The sequence below is a fragment of the Colossoma macropomum genome, unplaced genomic scaffold (genome assembly GCF_904425465.1).
Source record: "Colossoma macropomum unplaced genomic scaffold, Colossoma_macropomum, whole genome shotgun sequence".
In the NCBI taxonomy this organism is placed as follows: Eukaryota; Metazoa; Chordata; class Actinopteri; order Characiformes; family Serrasalmidae; genus Colossoma; species Colossoma macropomum.
In genome coordinates, this window is record NW_023494810.1 from 23,233,401 (window position 1) to 23,253,897 (window position 20,497).

At 39.6% G+C, this 20,497-nt stretch overlaps 1 protein-coding gene across 1 annotated transcript in view; it reads right to left on the reverse strand.

The window, feature by feature from the left end:
* Positions 1 to 414: 414 nt before the first annotated feature.
* The window catches only part of cpne5b (copine Vb), a 225,150-nt gene continuing 205,067 nt past the window's right edge, over positions 415 to 20,497 (reverse strand). Inside the window, exons 18-20 of the mRNA XM_036559924.1 lie at positions 10,046 to 10,103; positions 7,311 to 7,384; positions 415 to 2,369 (exon numbers count right to left, since the gene is read on the reverse strand). Of these exons, the coding sequence (XP_036415817.1) occupies positions 2,181 to 2,369; positions 7,311 to 7,384; positions 10,046 to 10,103 (321 nt within the window). The 3' untranslated portion in view covers positions 415 to 2,180. The remainder of the gene's footprint in view (positions 2,370 to 7,310; positions 7,385 to 10,045; positions 10,104 to 20,497) is intronic.

Sequence of the window (20,497 nt, forward strand, 5' to 3'; positions counted from 1 at the left end):
TCCCATTTCTTATTTTTAACCCTATCCCTTGTTTTCGAGCATCACCTTGCCCCTTGGAACTGAGCCAGAGCAGGTAGTGGTTGAAATCCTCCCCTACAAAATGTGACAACCCTCAATTAAAAAAGAACATTATTAACTCTACCAGTCTGCAGTGATAGTAGAGGAGGGTAAAGTTCAGCAACCTCGCTGCTGGGCTTTAGTTAAATTTAGGGAATCATATGCCTTCAAAGAGGGGGTATGCGACAATTATTTATTATTGATCACCCCTAATTCTTCAGTGATATTCGCCAGCTTCTTGTTCGAATTTTCCCATTCCACCTTAAATGGTGCAGCAGTGCTGACGCCTGAGGTTCCATTTAAGGTGGAATGGGAAATTTAGCTAGCTACTGAGACATCAGCATGCCACTATCGATTTGTTTTTATGCTTGCTATGAAGAAAAGGACCAAAATGCATTGAAACGACCATGAACTAAGATAATACAATGGTTATCATAATTTTTAGTGAAGAAAATACTCTTATATACTTTGGTTGCTTGTGGAGCCATCTTGCTGTTTTTTTTTTTCTCATAAGACTCTGTTTAGAGTGAGCCTCTGAAAAAACTCCATTTTGAGGGCCATTTAGCCCTAACACTTCACCCTACCCCTATATCTCAAGAAAAATCGAGACACCCTAACCCTAGGCATGAACGCGCAAAACGGAGAAGTTAGGGCTAAGTGGTAGGGTCAAGGGGTGAAATGGGATTGGGCCTTAGAGATGCTGGCAGTTACAATGACTGCTAAGTCTTGTAAAAAATGGCAGAAGTGACCATTTATCTTAGCACTGTTGACATGTTGGAGTCGTGTAATAATTTCAGGGATCGTCTTTTTACAGCAGTAAAAGGAGGGTCTAGTTTCTTGAAAACTGTAATGTTCGCTGATCATATAATTCCCAAACCTTTTCACAGCTGAGCTTCTTAACTGCTCAGAATAACAGTAATCTTTGCATTGCATGCCTATTTTTTGATGGACTAGCATATACACCAGCATTCAAAAGTTTGGACTCACCTGTCATGCTAATAATTGCTGTAATCTTATTCAATAATAACTTATACAGTGTAAATGTGGTACTTGTTGGATGGGGCCATCTATTTATAGTAATTTCTTAATCAATTACGCGCCTTGAGATGTGGTGACTATGTATCGAATACAATCTGTTCTGGATGTTAATTTTATTTTGACCTCATTCTCAGTGTTATACAACATTCTCAACCATCTGGAATCATCTACAGCTCTGTTCATCACTCAGACACATCTAAACTTTCTTCATTGTTTACATCTTCCTGCTAATTAGTTGAAATCTGTGAAGTTACAGAGTGGTAGCATCATCATAGAATCATTTTATACATTTATCAACTATATGTATTTTATTTTATTGAAACCATTGATCTCAAACTTTTAAATTGTGATTCCAAACTTTTGAACGCTTGTATATGCATAAATAGAAAAGCTAAACCTCTTGGCTATCAGATCGTGGCTCCTTTCAACATGCTTTCATGAAAATGAATGGCTTCAGACAGACAAGAATGAAGATCAAATGAACGTAAGATCTGAAAAGCAACGTTTAACACAAGTGTTGTGCAGAAATGACAAATCAAATGCACACAAACAACGTCTCGCTCTAAAATAAACACCATTGAGAAAGGTATCTAAAAACGTCACCTGAATGCACATACGCGCTAATACACCAACGCGGAGCAAGGTCAAAAGGTCAGAGCACAGCACACTTGTCCTGGTACATTGAGACGACCACAGACAGGCACGAGCTGAGACCACAAACACAGTCGTCCTCTTCCTCTTTCTTCCTCCTCCTCCTCCTCCTCCTCTCCTTTGCTTCTCAACTCATCGCCCCCAAAAAGAACTGAGAACAGTCACAGGCCAAGATTTTTTTCCTTTTGACAAAAAACGACAAAACCTGTACTCAAGTCCGATTGTGGCGAATTCCCGGCATGAAAACAGGCAGGAAAATGTACAAACGTACGAAAAAGCACGAACAGAAATGCCTCGGCACTTAATAGTGTCCTGAAGAGTCCGAACACATGTTAGCGCAGGGAGCCACGATTCTCCGCTGCTCCATCAGGCCTGTCCCAGAATTCTAAGGGAGGCTGATGTCATCTCCAGCGAGCCCTCAGAGGAGCATGGTCTCAGATCTGTGTGTGGTGTGTGTGTCCTGGGGGTGTGTAGGGAGGGGGCGCGGGGTTGGGTTTAATGCCCCGGCTCTTCATGTAGGAGATGAACTGGTCAGGGATTTCAGCCAGGACGTCTTTGGCCAGCCGTGCCATGCTTAACACGTGGTTCCCCGTCCGGTCCATGTAATCGCGGAACGGCACGAACTGCAAAAGCCAAGAGGTGTTTGTTCATTTGTTAGTTCAATCATTTGTTCTTACGTTTATTTCATGAAACCATTTGTTTGCCAGCAGCAACAATAATCACCTTAGATACTGGACCTACTTGAAGGAATTCTCCAGCATGTTTCAACCATAATCATTACACATTTACATTCAGTTAAACAGAGTACAGTTAACACACAGGCATAACATTATGACCACCTCCTTGTTTCTACGCTCATTGTCTATTTTATCAGCTCCACTTACTATATAGGTGCACTTTGTAGTTCTACAATTACAGACTGTAGTCCATCTGTTTCTCTGCATGCTTTGTTAGCCCCCTTTTACCTTGTTCTTCAGTGGTCAGGACCCCCATGGACCCTCACAGAGCAGGTACTATTTGGGTGGTGGATCATTCTCAGCACTGCAGTGACACTGACATGTTGGTGGTGTGTTAGTGTGTGTTGTGCTGGTACGAGTGGATCAGACACAGCACTGCTGCTGGAGTTTTTAAACACCTCAGTGTCACTGCTGGACTGAGAATAGTCCACCAACCAAAAATATCCAGCCAACAGCTTCCTGTGGGCAGCGTCCTGTGACCACTGATGAAGGACTAGAGGATGACCAACACAAACTGTGCAGCAGCAGATGAGCTGTCGTCTCTGACTTTACATCTACAAGGTAGACTGACAAGATAGGAGTGTCTAATAGAGTGGACTGTGAGTGGACACAGTGTTTAAAAACTCCAGCAACACTGGATCCACTCAGACCAGCACAACACACACTAACATGCCACCACCACGTCAGTGTTACTGCAGTGCTGAGAATGATCCACCACCCAAATAGCACCTGCTCTGTGAGGGTCCATAGGGGTCCTGACCACTGAAGAACAGGGTAAAGGGAGGCTAACAGAGTTTGCAGAGAAACAGATGGACTACAGTCTGTAACTGTAGAACTACAAAGTGCACCTATATATTAAGTGGAGCTGATAAAATGGACAATGAGTGTAGAAACAAGGAGGTGGTCAAAATGTTATACCTGATCAGTGTATATGGACATGAGATGCAATTTCTGATGCAAGAAAACTAAAAAAATAAATAAAAATTATGTATTATTATTATTATTATTATTAGTAGTAGTAGTAGTATGCCTTTTTACAGGTTTGGGTGCACAGCTACAGTCAGTAGCTTGTTTGAGCTACCCTGGTCAAATTCTACACTCTTAAAAAAGATTGTTCTTCAAGGGTTCTTTATTAAAGAAAATGGTTTTACATAGAACCATGGACATTCAAAGAATCATTTGCATGATCAAACTATTGTTGCAGACTAGACATAGTAACCCTTTTTGAAAAGGGTTCTATATAGCACCAATTAAGGTTCTTTAATTGTTACAATGTCTAGTCTTTCACAATAGAAGAATCCTTTTTGGTGCTATATATAACCATATATAACCATTTTCTACAGCACATTCTCCATCAATCTGAAGAACCATATAACGATATAAAAAACTCTTTAATCATGCAAAGAAGTTCTTTGAGGGTCCATGGTTCTACATAGAACCATTTTCTTTACTAAAGAACTCTTGAAGAACCATCTTTTTAAAAGTGTATGTTTTGTTGATTTTGTAAGTGAAAAGTACACATCCTCTACAGAAAACACACTTCAGCACATTTTAATGCACAGTTACTATTTATTTGCTGACTCTAACAAATTGGGGGAAAACATGAAATGTGGCCTGTACAAAAGTTATGGCACATTTTATGTTTTATGTTTTCCCAATATATTAAAACTCAGCACATAAACAGACATTTTTGCATTTTGCATTTGCAGAAAAATGCCATGTTCAAGTTTGTTCCCTGTAGATGATGGGTTATTTTCTTCTGTCTTTATTTTCAAAATCAACAAAACATGTAATTTGACCCCTTTTGCATGTAACTGTAGGACGCAATATGTTCTACAGACATCCCTGTAGTGAGGCTTATATCCACCAACTATCCAACGTCTTTGTAGCGTTAACGTGTGAGAAATAACAATTTAAAGCACATTTGCTGACTTCACATTTAACTGCCCAGCTTACAGCACATGACAGCAGGTAAAGGGTAATTAACCACAGGCCTGCCTTTTACAGCACAAAGCATAGCTGTCTAGGACGAATGGCTGACCACTACGATTTTCTCGTCATTCTTTAACTTTTAGTTTTCTTTAATATGGACTACTTTACTGCTCACTAGCTAGTAGGAGCCTACACTAGGAATGAGCACAGATCAGCTAAGCAGAGTAATGCTGTGTTTACATGTTGTTTAAAAAAGGCTTTGCTCTGTGTTTTATTGCACAGCTTGTTTGAAATGCCATCATTCCCAACAGTGGCCTGCAGCTGTGTAAGCACTGCCATGGTGGTAATTAGTGAAAATTAGTGTTGATCAAAGAAGAGATTTGGCAGTTACTTTTATTTAATTAAGGTGGGAATAAAGGCATGAAGATGCAACCCAAAACCTTTAGGTTCATCCTGTCTTATAAAAACGCAAGACCAATTTCATCCTTTAAGAACTGTGTGTTTCAGTGCCGGTCGTAGGGGCTCGATGGCTGAAGTGGGACAGTGACTTATACCTTCATTAAATGGACCACTGCCCACTCCAGCTGGCATTTCTGAGCTGTTAGGGCTTCAGCAGAAGACTGACAAACGTGTACTACCAAGAGCTAACAAAGGTTCAGATCCCTTGTAAACACCACACATGGTGAGCGAGACTCATACCACACAGTGCAAGCATGTAACATCTTTTTTAGGAGTTTGCACAAAACACTACACTCTAAAATGTGTTAAATAACGACACAACGTCATATTGTTTTCTGATTTAACACATTCTGTGTTAAAAGTATCACAAAATGTGTCGTTTCCCACTGAACACACTGATGTGTCTAGTTAGAGACAGAATGTGTTTCTACACATCCGTTTTATGAGTTTTGTAGATTGAAAGACTAATTAATTCACATTTTCTTTAACTGACCATTTGAAAATTTGCTTAAAGAGTAACTACACCCCACTGTTTTTAGCTCACTCCACTCCTGGCTCAACTTTGAAAAATGATCAAAAATGGAAGGGACATGCTGGGAGGGGCACCACAGTGATGTTCGGGTTTGGAGGTGGGGCTGCGACAGAAACCGGGTGGGCTGGGCTGCTGTGGTTTTAAGTTTAATTAGCTACTAGAAAATATGGAGAGTGACAGAATCAAACTGCACTTTTGCAACTGAGAGGTCTTATGAGATTGGAAACATTTCTCCACTACCATCCCCATCTTTGACGAGGGAAGGTGGTTCTGATCAGGTAGTGCGTCTTGAGCCTTAACAGTATGAGCCACTGACTCAAGCCGCTGAAGGGTTAACGTAGTGCCAGAAAATGATTAGCAGCGAGTGGGAGAGGCGTCGGAATGGTATAACATTCCCTAGAACAGTGACAGCTAGCTTCTAATTATCTGTTCAGCAGGTCCATATTCGATATAACCCGAGTCCTAATTTCTCAGATGCACTGAATCCTGAATGAATAAAGTGGATTTCTTTGAACACTGTCTAAGTTTCATTCAATTTGACATCAAGGTCGCAGACTTCAACACCGGTCAGCCAGGGTTTGCTTACATCTTACATCTAAATTCTTACATTCTGCAAGCTGTTCATTGCACTTACCGGTGTTACATCCAATTCAGTTCCCCCTCAAATGCACATTCCCCTTCATAAACCAAACCCTCGGGCGCACACACTTGCTGAAAAGAAATCAGTGGCAAGCAGCACTGGAATTATGGAAAACGGGAAAAAATTCGAGAAAGACTGTACAGACGAAAGGTTGACACAGTCAGTAACAATGGCCATTTAACATTAACCTTTCCTGAACCGTTTCGCTTTCCGTAGTTCTAGTGTTGCTTGCCGTTGATTTCTGTTCAGTGAGTCGCACCCGAGGGTTTGAGTTGTGAAGGGAAACATGAATCAGATGCAACACCGGCAGCTTTATGGAGACTCGCAAGAATTCTCACTTATTCGGTTCAACATCTTTATTACAAACTAATCTTAGATTAATTGAGTTATTTATCGTTGGTACAGACAGCTGGCATATCGCAGCCTCGGTGGTGCTGAGGGTGTTTAGCTCAGCGCGTGAGTGTGGTTACCTCCTCTTGAGGCTCTTCTGCTTTCATATTTAGTGCGGCACAAGTAGGGCATCATCATGGGGCGGTAATGTTGGTTGACTGATTTGCATACCGTGACGTGTCATCGTACTTTAGTACGAAGACACGTCATCGGCGCCTATAGCAGAGTTGAACCAGAGGGGCACTGCAGAGGCAGAACTGACCACAATACAATAATACTTTACAGTTTGGAAAGATGTTTTCACATTTTAAGCAAGGCTGGTATATTTTATTATTATTCCTTAAAATTTGGAAAACATTTGAAAGGAATCCCCAATATTGCCTTTGTGCAGCAAATAAAGATTAAGTTGAATAACACTGGAGTTTTCCTTTAAGTCAAAAACTTTTTGAAAAAAAGTGGATTATATTCATGATGCTAAAAGGTTGTTTTATCCTAGGTTTCATTATCAGTATTAATGACTCAATTTGCAATTCATTTTTAATGACACAAGCAAACACCTTAGGGCATTTCAGAAATTCACTGGTGATCTACATTAATAATCGCTTAATTGTAAAATGGTTGCAGACCAGCTGCCTAAAAAAAAAAGAGAGAACCCAGATTGGATCAATAATGAAATAACTGGGTAATGGTTGGTTAGATTTGATTAGAGAGAGAGAGAGAGAGAGAGAGAGAGAGAGAGAGCGAGGTTAATGTGACATGATTTTGATCTGAACACAAACAGCAATTAAGGCAATTTCATGCAGAAACCTTTAATTAATCTAATGCGGACTGTGTTTTAGAGCCTTTTTCCTCTCGTAAGGATGATGATTGTCACCTGGACAATGTCCCGTTCTGCTAGCTTCCCTCGTGAGGAGATCCTGATGTCATCACCGTCCAGCTCCACCATAGCTGAGGGAAGAGACAGTTAATACTGAGCAGGCCTATTATTGATAGCCAACTGCATTACTGAAAGGAGAAGTAGCATGTGAAACTCGAACCAATGTAAAACCAGAATTTCAACTAACAAGGTAGAATTTTACACCTTCACTGTACCGACAAATACATCCTCCTCCAAAAAACAGCTTACATAAAGACTAGTTTGCCAGATTTACACAGCTGTCCCCTTAACTAACCCAAATACAGTCCATCAGACCAGACATGTTTGGTATCTGAAGTTTGCTTCATTATTTTTGCACCAGAGCTACAGGGCTAATGTAGCTAACAAGTAATGGAAGCTTATTCTACAACACTTAGCATCATCCAAACTGCATTCATTAAACCCTTCAAAGTCCACATTACTGTATGCAATAACAACGCAAAAAAAAACATCCTTTATATTTTTGACGTGTTTGTCTGTAGCTACATTTCCAGCTTCTTGCACAAATTGCCAATGATAATATGGAAATGCGTGAACAATCTTTTGCGCTTTTTTTCTTTTTTTTGCGATTAATGCTTTACAAAGCGAAGTCACTGTTAAAAATGAACTGTCATATAATTTTTGGTTTGTTGTCAAACACACCTTTTTTTTTAATCATATGTCCATTTCTAATTTTATGATTTTAAAAGATTTATTTCATTTTGCTTTTATTTTATTATATATTTATATTGTTTTCCATCTGAACCATTATGTGAGCGATCATGTTTCTCTGCCATATAGAGCTGCTTGAACACTTTCCATTTAGAGTGGCTGTAGTCTTTTCTAGACATCTCTCTCTGTAATAGCTAAAAAAGAAAGTGGCAGCATTCACTTCAAAAACACTGTCGCTTCCTCCTCAGTCCAGCTAAAGCTCTCCACCACACTGTTTGGGTTTGTTAAAAGAGGCACAGGAGGCACATCTGTCAAAGGACACTAAATTTATGTGTAATACATTCTTTTTCCTGAAACATAATGCATTACAGTGAAGGGAAAAATGTTTTCTTAACATTCATAAAATATTGCCAACAATTTCCATTTGCATAGCCTACGTAAACAAACTGTGTAATACCTCTTGATGTCTAACTGTACGTTCATGCTAGCAGGCGACAGGTGATCAGTCATTTACTATGGCAGTGGGTGATTTGTAGCCACAATTTAGCAACACGGCAGCAGGGCGACAAGCAACAAGTTGTGATTTGAATGTACTGTGGTGTTGTGAAGTGACAATGCAAATGACTGGCTCAAACAAAATTCCTTGGACCAGTTGTAGACATGGGGGTCCGTGGTTTCCAGCCTCTGCTTACACTGGCTACCAGTCTGTTACAGCATAGACTTTAATGACAGAAGTGTATGAAGGGTGCTATAAATGAACTTGCCTTGCCTTGCTGAACTTTATGTTCCTACTAGCATTTTGTTTCTATTTCTAATAGAAGAGATCGAAGAGAAACATAAACTTTCAACCTCAGTTTGTATTTTTAATGCAACATCGATACATACACAGTACATATTTTTACATTTTCTTGTCAGAAGCTGGACTCACGTAACAAGATCGGCCTTAAAGAGACAAACCTGAGGTGACATTAGCAGCTTGGTCTCCTGCTAAAGTGAGGGTTAATTTACTGTGAACACACTTTAAATGAATGCTTCACTGAAAAACATGAAATTTGCACTTGGACGTCTGAATGGATGTCTATTTCACTTTTGTATTGTATTCTATTGTCTTCCTATTGCATTAATCTCATGACTCTGATGCAAAACTAAAGGAGCAAACTGCTCAACTGCATTTTGGGTAAATGTCATTTTATATTAAGTATTTGGTGCAGTCTTTTTTAGCATGGTAGACAATTCTGAAGTTAGAAAGTGCCCTCAATAAATAGCGCTTTAGACTCAGACTCAAGCACGTCTGCTGTTGAGCAGAGTATATGAGTATATTTAAATTATTATGCATGTAACGACAGGTAACTGGAGACACAGAGCCCATTACTGCCTTAATCACTGTTTATTGCTTTGGTGCTTCTACTGGAAGTAATTGGCCCCTAAAATGAAGGAGCTGAATTTTATTACTGACTTTGAACAACAGCCCTTCACCACATAACCTGACTGAATCCAAGAAGGACTCATCCCAACACCGTGTGAGGAAAGCACGTGGTTGTTCTTGCCTTGGGTTTTGTATAGTCCCTCAGTGGGGTAGATAAGAGTGGGCGGTATTGTCTTATTGTTGACCAGAGCCTCCAACTCCATCCACCTCTCCGCTCCTCACATGGACTGGCCACGATGTGGCCCCGACGTGACGGCTTGCGCCCATTAACCGGATGCCACGTGCTAATTACAGCACAGTCCATGATTAGACTGCGCCTTTCCAAAGGATGCTCCGCGTGACCTGCCTTTGCGTGCGTGTACTCTGCTAAAGCAAATGAGCTGGTAATTGCTCTCAAAGCATCCGTCTGGCTAATTGCTAGAAATGAGCGCAGCAGACCTTACCTGTGTTTTAAAATTCAATCATAGAATTATTGATTTGTTTTCCATTCAGAACTTTGGAAGGTTGATTGTTAATGAGGCACGGTTAAAGTAACACACTTCACTCTTCATGCTTTCCCAGACTTTCCTTCACAGAAGGACAAAAGAATAAATGGTTTATGCTCACACACGCTTACCGTCAAATTCAGCCTGGCCCACTCCGACAATGATGATTGACATGGGGAGCTTGGCACCCTGCGGGCGGAAAGGAGTATTTACTTCTTTCGTGACAATAACAATGTTTCACTTCCTTCTTCAAGTGCAAGAAGCAGAGGTCAATGAGTTGAAGAATGCTAAATGGTAAAGCAGTTTAATTTGCGCTACTTGTAAACTGTGGCATACAATGCAGTTCCCCTCATAGCCAAGAGCCTTTTGTGCCTTCTGTTTATTTGCGATTTACATAACCACTCATGCTAGCATAATTCAGTAGTTTAACAATAGCAAAGATAAGGTTAAAAACATTGGCCAAGTTCAGTCAAACCAATAATTCTAACAGACAAAGGATGGATTCACACAGTAATTTTGTACTGCCAAAACTGCTAATTTAAAGGGACACTCCAACCAAAATGAAAAATGGATCTGTTGTAAAAATGACTACTCGTCCTCTACAGTGCTGCCCAGTAGTCTCAGGAGTGAAATTTATCTTCTGATTTAAAAAGTAGATAAACTCCTTTCTGATGATGTATTCTGAAGGTGGGAGGAACTTTTGAAGAATGACACATGCTGTTAAGGTGGATACATGAGGGCTGTTTGAAATGTCCCCCTGCCACCCTCTAACATGAAGCTAGATGGAAGTCAGATGAATATTGTGTGAATATTGTATAAGTATAAGCATTATTATTATTATTATTATTATTATTATTATTGTAACGTGACAGAACCAGCCAGACACTCGCAGTAAAAAACAGGAAATGAGGCTTTACTTGTAAAGGGTTTGGCAACATTTGTAGTGTAAACAGTCGTGGGTCAAATCCAAAAAAGCAAAAAGACAAAAAAGCACAAACATAACAAAGACAACCAGATCCAAAAGGGCGAAGACAAAAAGGCCAACAAAGTCCAAAAATCCAACAAAAGGGTCAAATACATGAATATGGCAAATAGTTGCAAATGGGCAAAGCTCAGTAGCTCTGCAATGAGAAGCAATACCTCGCAACTAACCTAATCTACGCCTGGGCTTAAAAACTAAACTAGGCTGGTCATATGACACATAGAACAAGTGCAAAACATTAGTATTCTTGTGATTGTGAACGGTAATTTGACCATTGAGGAGGTTCTACAGTCATGATCTCCCACGGGATTCTGGGAGTCCATATGTGAGTTGGAGCCAGAGGGATGCGTGACAATTATTATTTTTTTAAATGAAAATTGAAATACTACAAGGTAACGGAAAAAAGATAAGTGATAATAATTATTGTCATATCAAGTAGCATAAAATGCTATTCCGAGGGGTCCTGCCCAATCTGGCAACCCCGACCAGGTTACTGAGACTGTTTAAACATTAGTAGTGAGTGGTGCAGAAGAGCAGAGGAAATAGCATCTTTAAACCACAATGAAAACTGCTTTCTGGTCAGCTCTTGTCAGTGAGTGAAGTGGAGACCATGTTTTACATTCAGAATGACCAGGACTTTTAAGCCACTCAAAAACCACTTTTACCCGAGCGTGTGCTAAACTCTTCAGAAAGAAAGATTCCCGTTGGACTGATAAAAACCAAAGCACATGCTTTCATAAAAATGAGTTACATTTGAGTTGCATGAGTTATGTAATACTTTAATTATTCAAATTGTATTGCATATTCATTGCAGCTGTAGTATTGTAGTGAGAGAACATTGATGAATGAAAATGCAAAGTAGATATAAAATCGTGCATTCTGTCAAACCAATGAGGCTGTGGGGAGTGTATCAACTGCCCCTTCAAATTGCTTGCTCTGTAAGTAGAAGTGGATGGCATAGCCTAAAACTATTATCCAATAAAAGTGTTCTCACTTCAATTGAATACAGTTGAATTGAATAGAGGTAAATTTATAGAAACTACCGAGTTCCCTGGAGAACAACAGCACAACATCTTAGTACATTAGCATTAATCAGCAGAGAATATGAAGCTTGTAAGGCTCTATTCTTCTCTCTCTGGTATTGTTTTGGTCTATAGTTCAAAACTGGAAAGCATGAGCAACATCATGATGAACCAACAGAACTGACTGAAATTACACACAGAAATGGAATTAGGAGCTAAACACGAAGGACTACGGGACTGAGTAAAAAGCAGGTTTGTTTCCTCACATGTACTTTACCATAAGTGTTGTATTAACAATTGAAAATAGACAGAGATGGAAGAGGGAACTGAGTTTATAGAACATTGTTCCTAGAAACATCTGAGAGTTCCCTCAAACCCATAATAGCATATAATTTACAGAGCAACTATCCATAAAACACAGCTCTGTTTAGTTACAGTGCTTTAGTCAGTTGAAAGTCCATTAATTTATTCAGTATTAAACACACAAATTCCTGCTAGGCTTGAGATGACAGATCTCAGGTCCACTCTGATGTCTGTGAGTGATTCAGAAGAGATGGCCATCTCAGGACATGTAAGACAGTTGTGAGTCATCTCTGGGATGAGAGTAAATTGTCTGTCAAAACACCTCTAATCACGCTCCTGAGTGGGGGGTCCTCACTATTCTGGACACGGACAGAAGTGCTGAGTGCTTAATGGAACAGACTGTAACTCGCGGATGACCTGAGTAAAAAAAAAAGAGAAATGTGTTCTGTCGTTCGGAGAGATACTCACTGTTATTGCGTCAGGACAATATTATGATGAGCAAAGGATCTGAATGCCTAAATGAAGCAATTTACAAATAAGCGCAATGTTAAGAACATACAGTATGAGTCAGAAGTTTGGACACACCCAACCTGACTTATGTTTTTCATAATCTTAAAGATATTTTGATCTGAAAGCTTGAATGTCTGAATTTTTTTTCCAACACATTTATAAATAGTGAAGTTGACGCTTATGTGCAGTGTGGGGGTGACGTGTACAAAGTAACATGTTACAGTAATGCCATCACTTTTTCCTGTAACAAAGTAAAGTAACACATCACAGTTTAAACTGTTATCACATTACAGTTACTGACTTCATAAGAATTCTTGTGCTACTCATATAGTCAGAAGTCTGAGAGCACATTGAGAATCTAATATCTTCATTTAAACCTAGAAATATTCTTGAAAAAAGAATTTTGAAAAAAATAAAACGAAGAAAATTTATTCAAGAAAATATTCAAGATTCTGCTCTATTTTTACACTCTTAACAAAGACGGTTCTTCAAGTGTTCTTCAGTAAAGGCAATGGTTCTATTTAGAACCACGAGTTCTATGCAGTTCTAAGTCTGAAAGGATGTGTAGCTGTCAAGAAGCCTTTACTGAGAAAAGGAAATAGTTGGAAAAAAGTGGGAAATTTGCAAATCAAACAAAGAAGCTGCTGGGGTTTTTAGAACAATGAACTGACCACCCCAGTGCCCAGACCTCAACATCATTGAGTGTGTTTGGGATTATTTGGATCGTGAGAAGGAGAAACTGCAACCAACTTCTAAGACTGAACTTTAGAGGCATGAAAAAATATCATTGCATTGCAATGTCACTGTAGACTAAATACTGAAATGGTTAAAAAATGTATTTGCTTAGGCTTCTTTATTATTTTCTGTATGTTTTCTGTTCCCCCTCCCCACCCCATGTCTTTTGGACAGTACTGTAAATAGTCACGAAAGAAGGTTTGAAGTGTAGGCCCAGGTGACGGCCCCTAATGGTTTAAGAAGGTTTTGGGTCACTACATAACTCCATGTTTTGATATACTTTATTATTCTAAAATGTAGAACGTAGTAACTTTTGATGGGTAGTTTATATTGCACCATATCCCATAGCATGTTATTGTTGTTTTTGTACTATTCTACTAATCAGCAGCTAGCATATCTTAGTGGTGTTAAATAGCTGGATAGAGTTCTGGGATGGTACTAGTGGGAGAAGGAGGCAGGGCCTGTGCAATCACCACGACTCCCAGAGCTCTAGCAACCCACCCAGCCTCTCCCACTGTGGGTATCTGAATGAGGTAGAACGAAAATCACTCCCTTATCACGTTAGCATAGAAACATCACCTGAACTGGGAGGTGTGCAGACTCTTTGAACTTCTGCTCTTCATGCAATCCTGCTCCAACATAACTGATTTATTTCAAGATTCATAAGCCTTTATATAACGATCTGTCCTCAGGCTGCGTCCTGTCAGGGAGCTGCTCCGTTTTTTGTTTACCCACTTCATTTTTCCGTCCCGGAACAAAGACGTGAACACAGTCCCCTGACAGGGCGGGTGAAAGTTGTTTCTTCAACACTTCCAAAATATCTGTGAACAACACTCTTTGTGACAGACTGTGTCATGGGTGCGTGTCAGGAGCATCCATGGATAATTGAGCTCCATTGCCCCATTTGTGCCATCATTCCGGCTTTGATTGACAGGATGGATCCGGCATAATGAGAAAACAAAACAGCCTGTCAGTTCACAGTAGTCGCCTTGACGACGGCTGGGAAACAGCTTTTGAATAGCGCATGGACATACATACCCACACATACGCACGAAAAAGATGCATAGAATGAAAAGAAATCCAGGTACATATTGTCATATTGTCACATAAAGTGTCCTATAGTGCAACCTGTTTTTTTTTTCTTTTGTTACATATTCAAATAGCAAGAGCTCAGCTGGTTACGGCAGCCCAGACGGTTTATACGGCATCTTTATTGAGCCAAACAGCTGCACTCGAACATCGAGACTGGTGATTTTGGGTGACAAAGGTATTGTTAGGCGACACAAGATGACTATTGTACACAGAAAAAGCCTACTTTGTGTAGAAAGGCCTCTTTCTGCCTAATTTCTATCCTGTGCCATGTAATTGGGGAGGGAAATACACTGGGCAGACTGTCACTTAGTGCTCTAACTGACAGCTTGGGGCTGAACTAATGATGTTCAAGCTGTAATGAAGGCGAGAGGAAGCAGCAAGAAGCAGAAGTTTGTGCGCCGTGTAGGCGAGGACAGGCGAGAATCTATCATAACTTCAGACAGGAGCTTAAGTCGTTTCCGTTTAGGCTTATCATCAGTCACTGACTGAGTGGGTGGTTTAGTGTGTCTGTTCGATTAATTCTCCCACCCATCACGCTGGCAATGACATCTGATTGGCCGCGAAACATGGAACACGCATGCATTTCGGTGCGTAGCTTGGGAAGGCCGCTAACACATTAAACTACAGTCTGTCCGGCATGACAGATGAAGGCGCGCCTAATGTTGTTTTCTGTTATCTTCTTCAAATTAGCCCTTGGTTGTGGCTGTTGTTTTTCCTAATCATCTGGCCCATTAACATGCCTTCACTGTCTTTTGAGGGATGGGCGGACGTGTTAGCAGCTAATGCTTATCAAGTCTGAATAAAATGTCTAGCCAGTGTCCTGTTATAGGTAGCTATAACTCTAATAATGGACTGCATCAATCCTTTTAGCACTTTTAGTAGTGCTGCTACTGCTGGAATACAGCAACGCACAAAGCATAGACCTACACAGCAACCATCATTCACATCCAGCTTCAGTTATTGCTAGACTTTTAACATGCATGTTTACAGTATTCTGTATATTTTGCAGCTTTTATGAAAAATAAACCCGTAAAGTAATAATAATATAATATAAATATAGAAAACATTTTTCTAAAGTGCTGTATAATATATCGTCACTGTCAAAAAAAATCTGGAATGATGTTAAGAGATTTTATTTGAAGTGATTTTGGAGCATTTCTATTGGTCTCTTCATCATGAAATTTTCCCACAATGTAAAGAACATCTCTTTGGCTCAAAAGATGTAGAAAAAAATGGAGATGCTTTTTTTTAGTTTTTTTTTGTTGGCTGCAACAATATGCTTGTACAATAATACTCACCTACAATAGAACTGTAGCACTCATAAATATCTATAACACTTGTGTATTATCCTGTAGCAAATTAAAGCTATTTGTTTGAAAGCTAAAGGGCTATTTAACTACAGCTAAAGTGCTATTTCACTTACATACGAAAGTCCAGAGAGGCCATGAGGTCATTATCTTGAGATAACGAGTTAATTATCTTGTTAACAAAGTTGTTACTTTGAAATAACAAGTTATTTATCTTGTTATCTTGAGATAATGAGTTAATGATCTTGTAATCTGAAGACAACATAGTTGTTCACAAGATAATTAACTCGTTATCTCAAGAAAACAATCCAGAAAATTATAGCAACAGCTCATGGCCTCTCCAGTATGGAGCCCTGCTGGTGACATCCTGTATAAATAAAAATAATGCACTGCCACACCGTATTAACGCGTGGGAACGAGATCCTAAAGCGTGGCCACCACTTAGTAAGGTGTGGGAACAAGATAATCAACTTGTGGCCATGACTTAGTAAGGCAATAGAACAAGATCATATGACCAGGGCTTAATTATCTCATTCCCACACTTACAAGGTCATGGCTACGCATTCAGATCTTGTTCCCATGCTTAACTAAGTCGTGTCAATGCTTTATCATTATTCATATGGTATGTCATCAGCAGGGCTCTGTACTCTGGATACTCCATACGTACATTCATTGTAGGCAAGATATTACAAGGAAGCTGTCTTGATGTTGGTTCTATCAGGCCAGTTCAATCATTTCTCAATATACTGAATGGTATAATAAGGATAAAACTATGTTACATGAAAACTGACTCTTATTACTGCAGTGGTTTTTGGCCAAACATATGATAAAAAGCCACCTGAGATGAGCTGGAACAGGGTTGTTGAAGGAGGAGCAATGGGAAACTTAAGGAGCAAAAATTGAGATAAGAAATACCACTAATACCACACAAAAACTTAGAAGTTTATGCTAGAATAATGGTCAATCTGTAGTGCTCTTTCAATACAGAAATGAACAGTGAGTAATCATCACTCCTTATTAGAAAAATGAAGAACCACCTACACACTACGAAACTGCTGATACTGCACTCAAGACCTGAACTGACATCAATGCACAAAATGTCAACAGTGCAGCGTAGCAGTGGGACGTTGTCAGCTCAAGTAAGAAGTGTTGAAACACCACTAGTTGGCCTCCTACGGGGCCAAGCCCATTTCCCCGTGACCTGCTTTTAAACGACTGCGATCAGAGCCCGAGCAGCTGCTTACGGTAACAGCATCTTCTTATGAATGATACATGCGCACTCCCCCCACCAAACATGGCACACAAAGGCAAGAAATGGGTCAGCGCTCCTCAAAGGGACCCACCGAACATCCCACACACTTTTGAAGGCGTAGTGTGTGGTACACGATGCATGATGTTGGGAAGGTGTTGTAAGCTGGGGATGCTGGAATTGTAAGCAGTATATATGTGATGTAGATGGTGACACTAAGCAAATTGATTTGCTTATGTCTGTATAATATATAATATCAGCCATCAAATGCATATCCTCACACTGCATTCTCATTCAGGACAAACTTTTTGCAAAAGAACTGAGTGGCAACCAATCAGATTGATGATATGTGGTGCAGTAACCGATTGTGTAACACTCACAGTTGAGATTTAACACTTGAACGCACATAGAGCGGGAGATATGATGGTTAATAAACACTTCATTGTTAAATTAAATACTTATTATTCATTATTTGGTTTAAAAACAATATAAGCTGCATTGAGCTCAGAAATGGGCTCCAGCTCTATGTACACTTTCCCACTTTGAACCTTAACCTACGTGTGTTTTAACAGCATGCCCCCCAAACCGACCAACCAGCACCCTCAGCACCCCCACTTCCCGCGTCCCTGCATGACATAGACCCCACATTTCCAATGCAGTAACCATGTACCAGCTACAGAAAGACTCCATCTGGGTTTGTTAACTGATTTTCAACACTGATTTGCAGACTCAAATAAGACTCTGCTTTTGGAACGGCTTTAACTCCGGCAGACATCTGGCACCTTTCAAGCCCGAAAGCAGAAAGCGAAGAACGTGAAGAAATCGGTTTGGAAGGTTTAGCCATGGTCTTCATTTCTGACACTTTCATCGGAAGAACACAGCAGGAGTCTGGATATTTTAGGCGACGTTCAGTATCAGAATGTGCTCTGCGAACCAAAATGTTAAATTATTAAACATGACTAATCGTAGTAAAAACTCTACTCATCCAGTCATCAGTGTGTATTCCGTGTTTGGTTTAAATCTGCGAGGCAAACGCTTGTATTTTAATGCGGAATTCACCACACTCTCACGCTGCGTTCTACATCTTGCATGTCGCTCTTCACGTGCTCGAATGATTTTGATTAAAATGCAACAGACAGAAATAGCTGGAGGTGCAGAAGAACATGAAAACCACACGCAGGGGAGAACGGGGTGGGCTGGCACTGTGTTCATTTCCAGGTCAGTTCCAAGAACGTAACATTAGAATGCTTGCCCTCTTGACCTCAGCCAGACATGTGCACGTCACAGTGTGTTAATGTGGGGACAACTTATGTTTTTCAATTGTCAAAACAAATAATGTGCCCCTCAATAAAAACAGTAAATTTGTAAATATATTAATTTTAGCCAATTGAAATAGTAATCAGGTATATTTTTAAATGTCTCCAATACCTATTATAACCATTAAATTGTGTCAAATATCAGTTAGCTTTGTTGACACATGTGCACGTAATATATCAGGGCTGCAGGTTTTTGAACATAAAGCACTGGTGCCAGGGAAAACAGCAAGTGTAACACAAAAACACTGTAGCACTGAAATAAAAACTATGTAATGATTCTTCTAATAACTCTTTCAAAAGTCAGTGGAGTAATGTGTCATTTTAACTGAATTTTTTTTTTTAATTTTGAATATTAAATATTAATTTGAATATTTATTTTTAGAGATTTATAGAATTTATTAGTATATTAGGACTCAAGCTGCAATTTTGTGCATCATTAAAAGAGACAAAATCCACACCAGTAGGATTTTGTGCATTGTTGCTGTCACAGATTTCAAAATGGTAAGTGAACTATATACTCAAAATGATAGTTCTTCAAGGGTTCTTTGGTAAAGAAAATGGTTCTATATAGTACCATGACCACTCAAAGGGTTATTTGCATCATGAAAGGGAAAACAGTGCAGCAGTTGCACACTGGCACCTGCCCAGGCATGTGAACATAACTGCTACATCATTTTAGGTGGAATGGGAAGTGAGAAAGAGAAGCTAACTTCAGCTTCACCTGAGCTCTGTCCACTGTATGAGGTTCTGTTGCAATTAGCAAACCATGCTGTCTTACTTGAGGTGGGGTCGCTGGTTTTAAGCCCAAAATCCCTACAGATATACACTTGGATGTAACATGTATAATTTGTCTTGTGCTTACATGTGTTAGTTTATACATCAGCTCTCAGTAACCGGTCTAAAACTCTACCAGTCCACTGGGAATTCTCCCGACTCTCCTGATGATATACTCCCGCACTGTAGATTCTTTTCAGCAAAACGTCATTATCAAGGATGTTTGAATTTTTGGATACTGCTGTGCCTAAAGGTACTTAATGTTACTTAACATGTGAGTCTTAACTTAATCAGTTAGTTCAGCTTCTGAATCCAAAGATGTTTTTGGGCTGACTATTTTTTTTCAGCAGACAAAAAAACTGTAAACAAACAAACAAACAAAAACAGTAAAATTCCAAATGATAGCTGGCTTTACATATGATATTACAGCCCCAACCTGAACCCCTACTTTGCAAGACTCTTTCATTTGTATTTGTTCCGTAGAGTTGTAATTACCCGATGGACTACAACTACCATAAACACTAGAACCTAACCTGCATTGCAGTGTGCATGACTACACTGAGGAGATGGTTAGGACACTGGGAAAACATCTGATATTGCATACACCAAGCAGGGAGAATAGTTCATGAATTGCATAACTCACTGAAACTATATGAGCACTAGGACTTAACAGAATATTTGAATAGATATATGTAAACTACACATAGTCCTCTCACAAATGTGACTGATATTTTTGTATTTGCAGGCTTAGTTTCTGGTAGCACAATAATATTGGCAAATTGTACAGTCCTGCATGTACAGCAAAGTTGAAGCTCCGTTTTCTATTTGTTGTTTCATCCTTTAAAATGTTATATTATTTTTATACATTGTGCCAACCATTTCCATGCCATGACATGTTGGCACAGATTACATTCATAATATTCAAAGTGGCGTACAAAAAAGATTGTAAAAAATGAGCGCACACAAGTTTCACTGACAGTTTCATGTTTGCTTTATGTCTGATCAAACTCACATTTAGGCCCAATCCCATTTCTTCTTTTTACCCCTACCCCTTGTTTTCAAGTGTCACCCTAAACCATTGGAACTGAGTTACAAGGGGTAGTGGTTGAAATCTTGCCCTGTGAAATGGGACAACCCTCTAATATTAAAAACACTTTGCTTCATTAACAGGCTACTAGTGGTGCTCTGTAGGCGACCCGGCCCGTCTTCAGTGATAGCAGAGAAGAGAGAAGTTCAGCAACCTCAGTGCTGGGTTTTAGTTACATTTAGGGCATCATATGCTTTCAAAGAGGG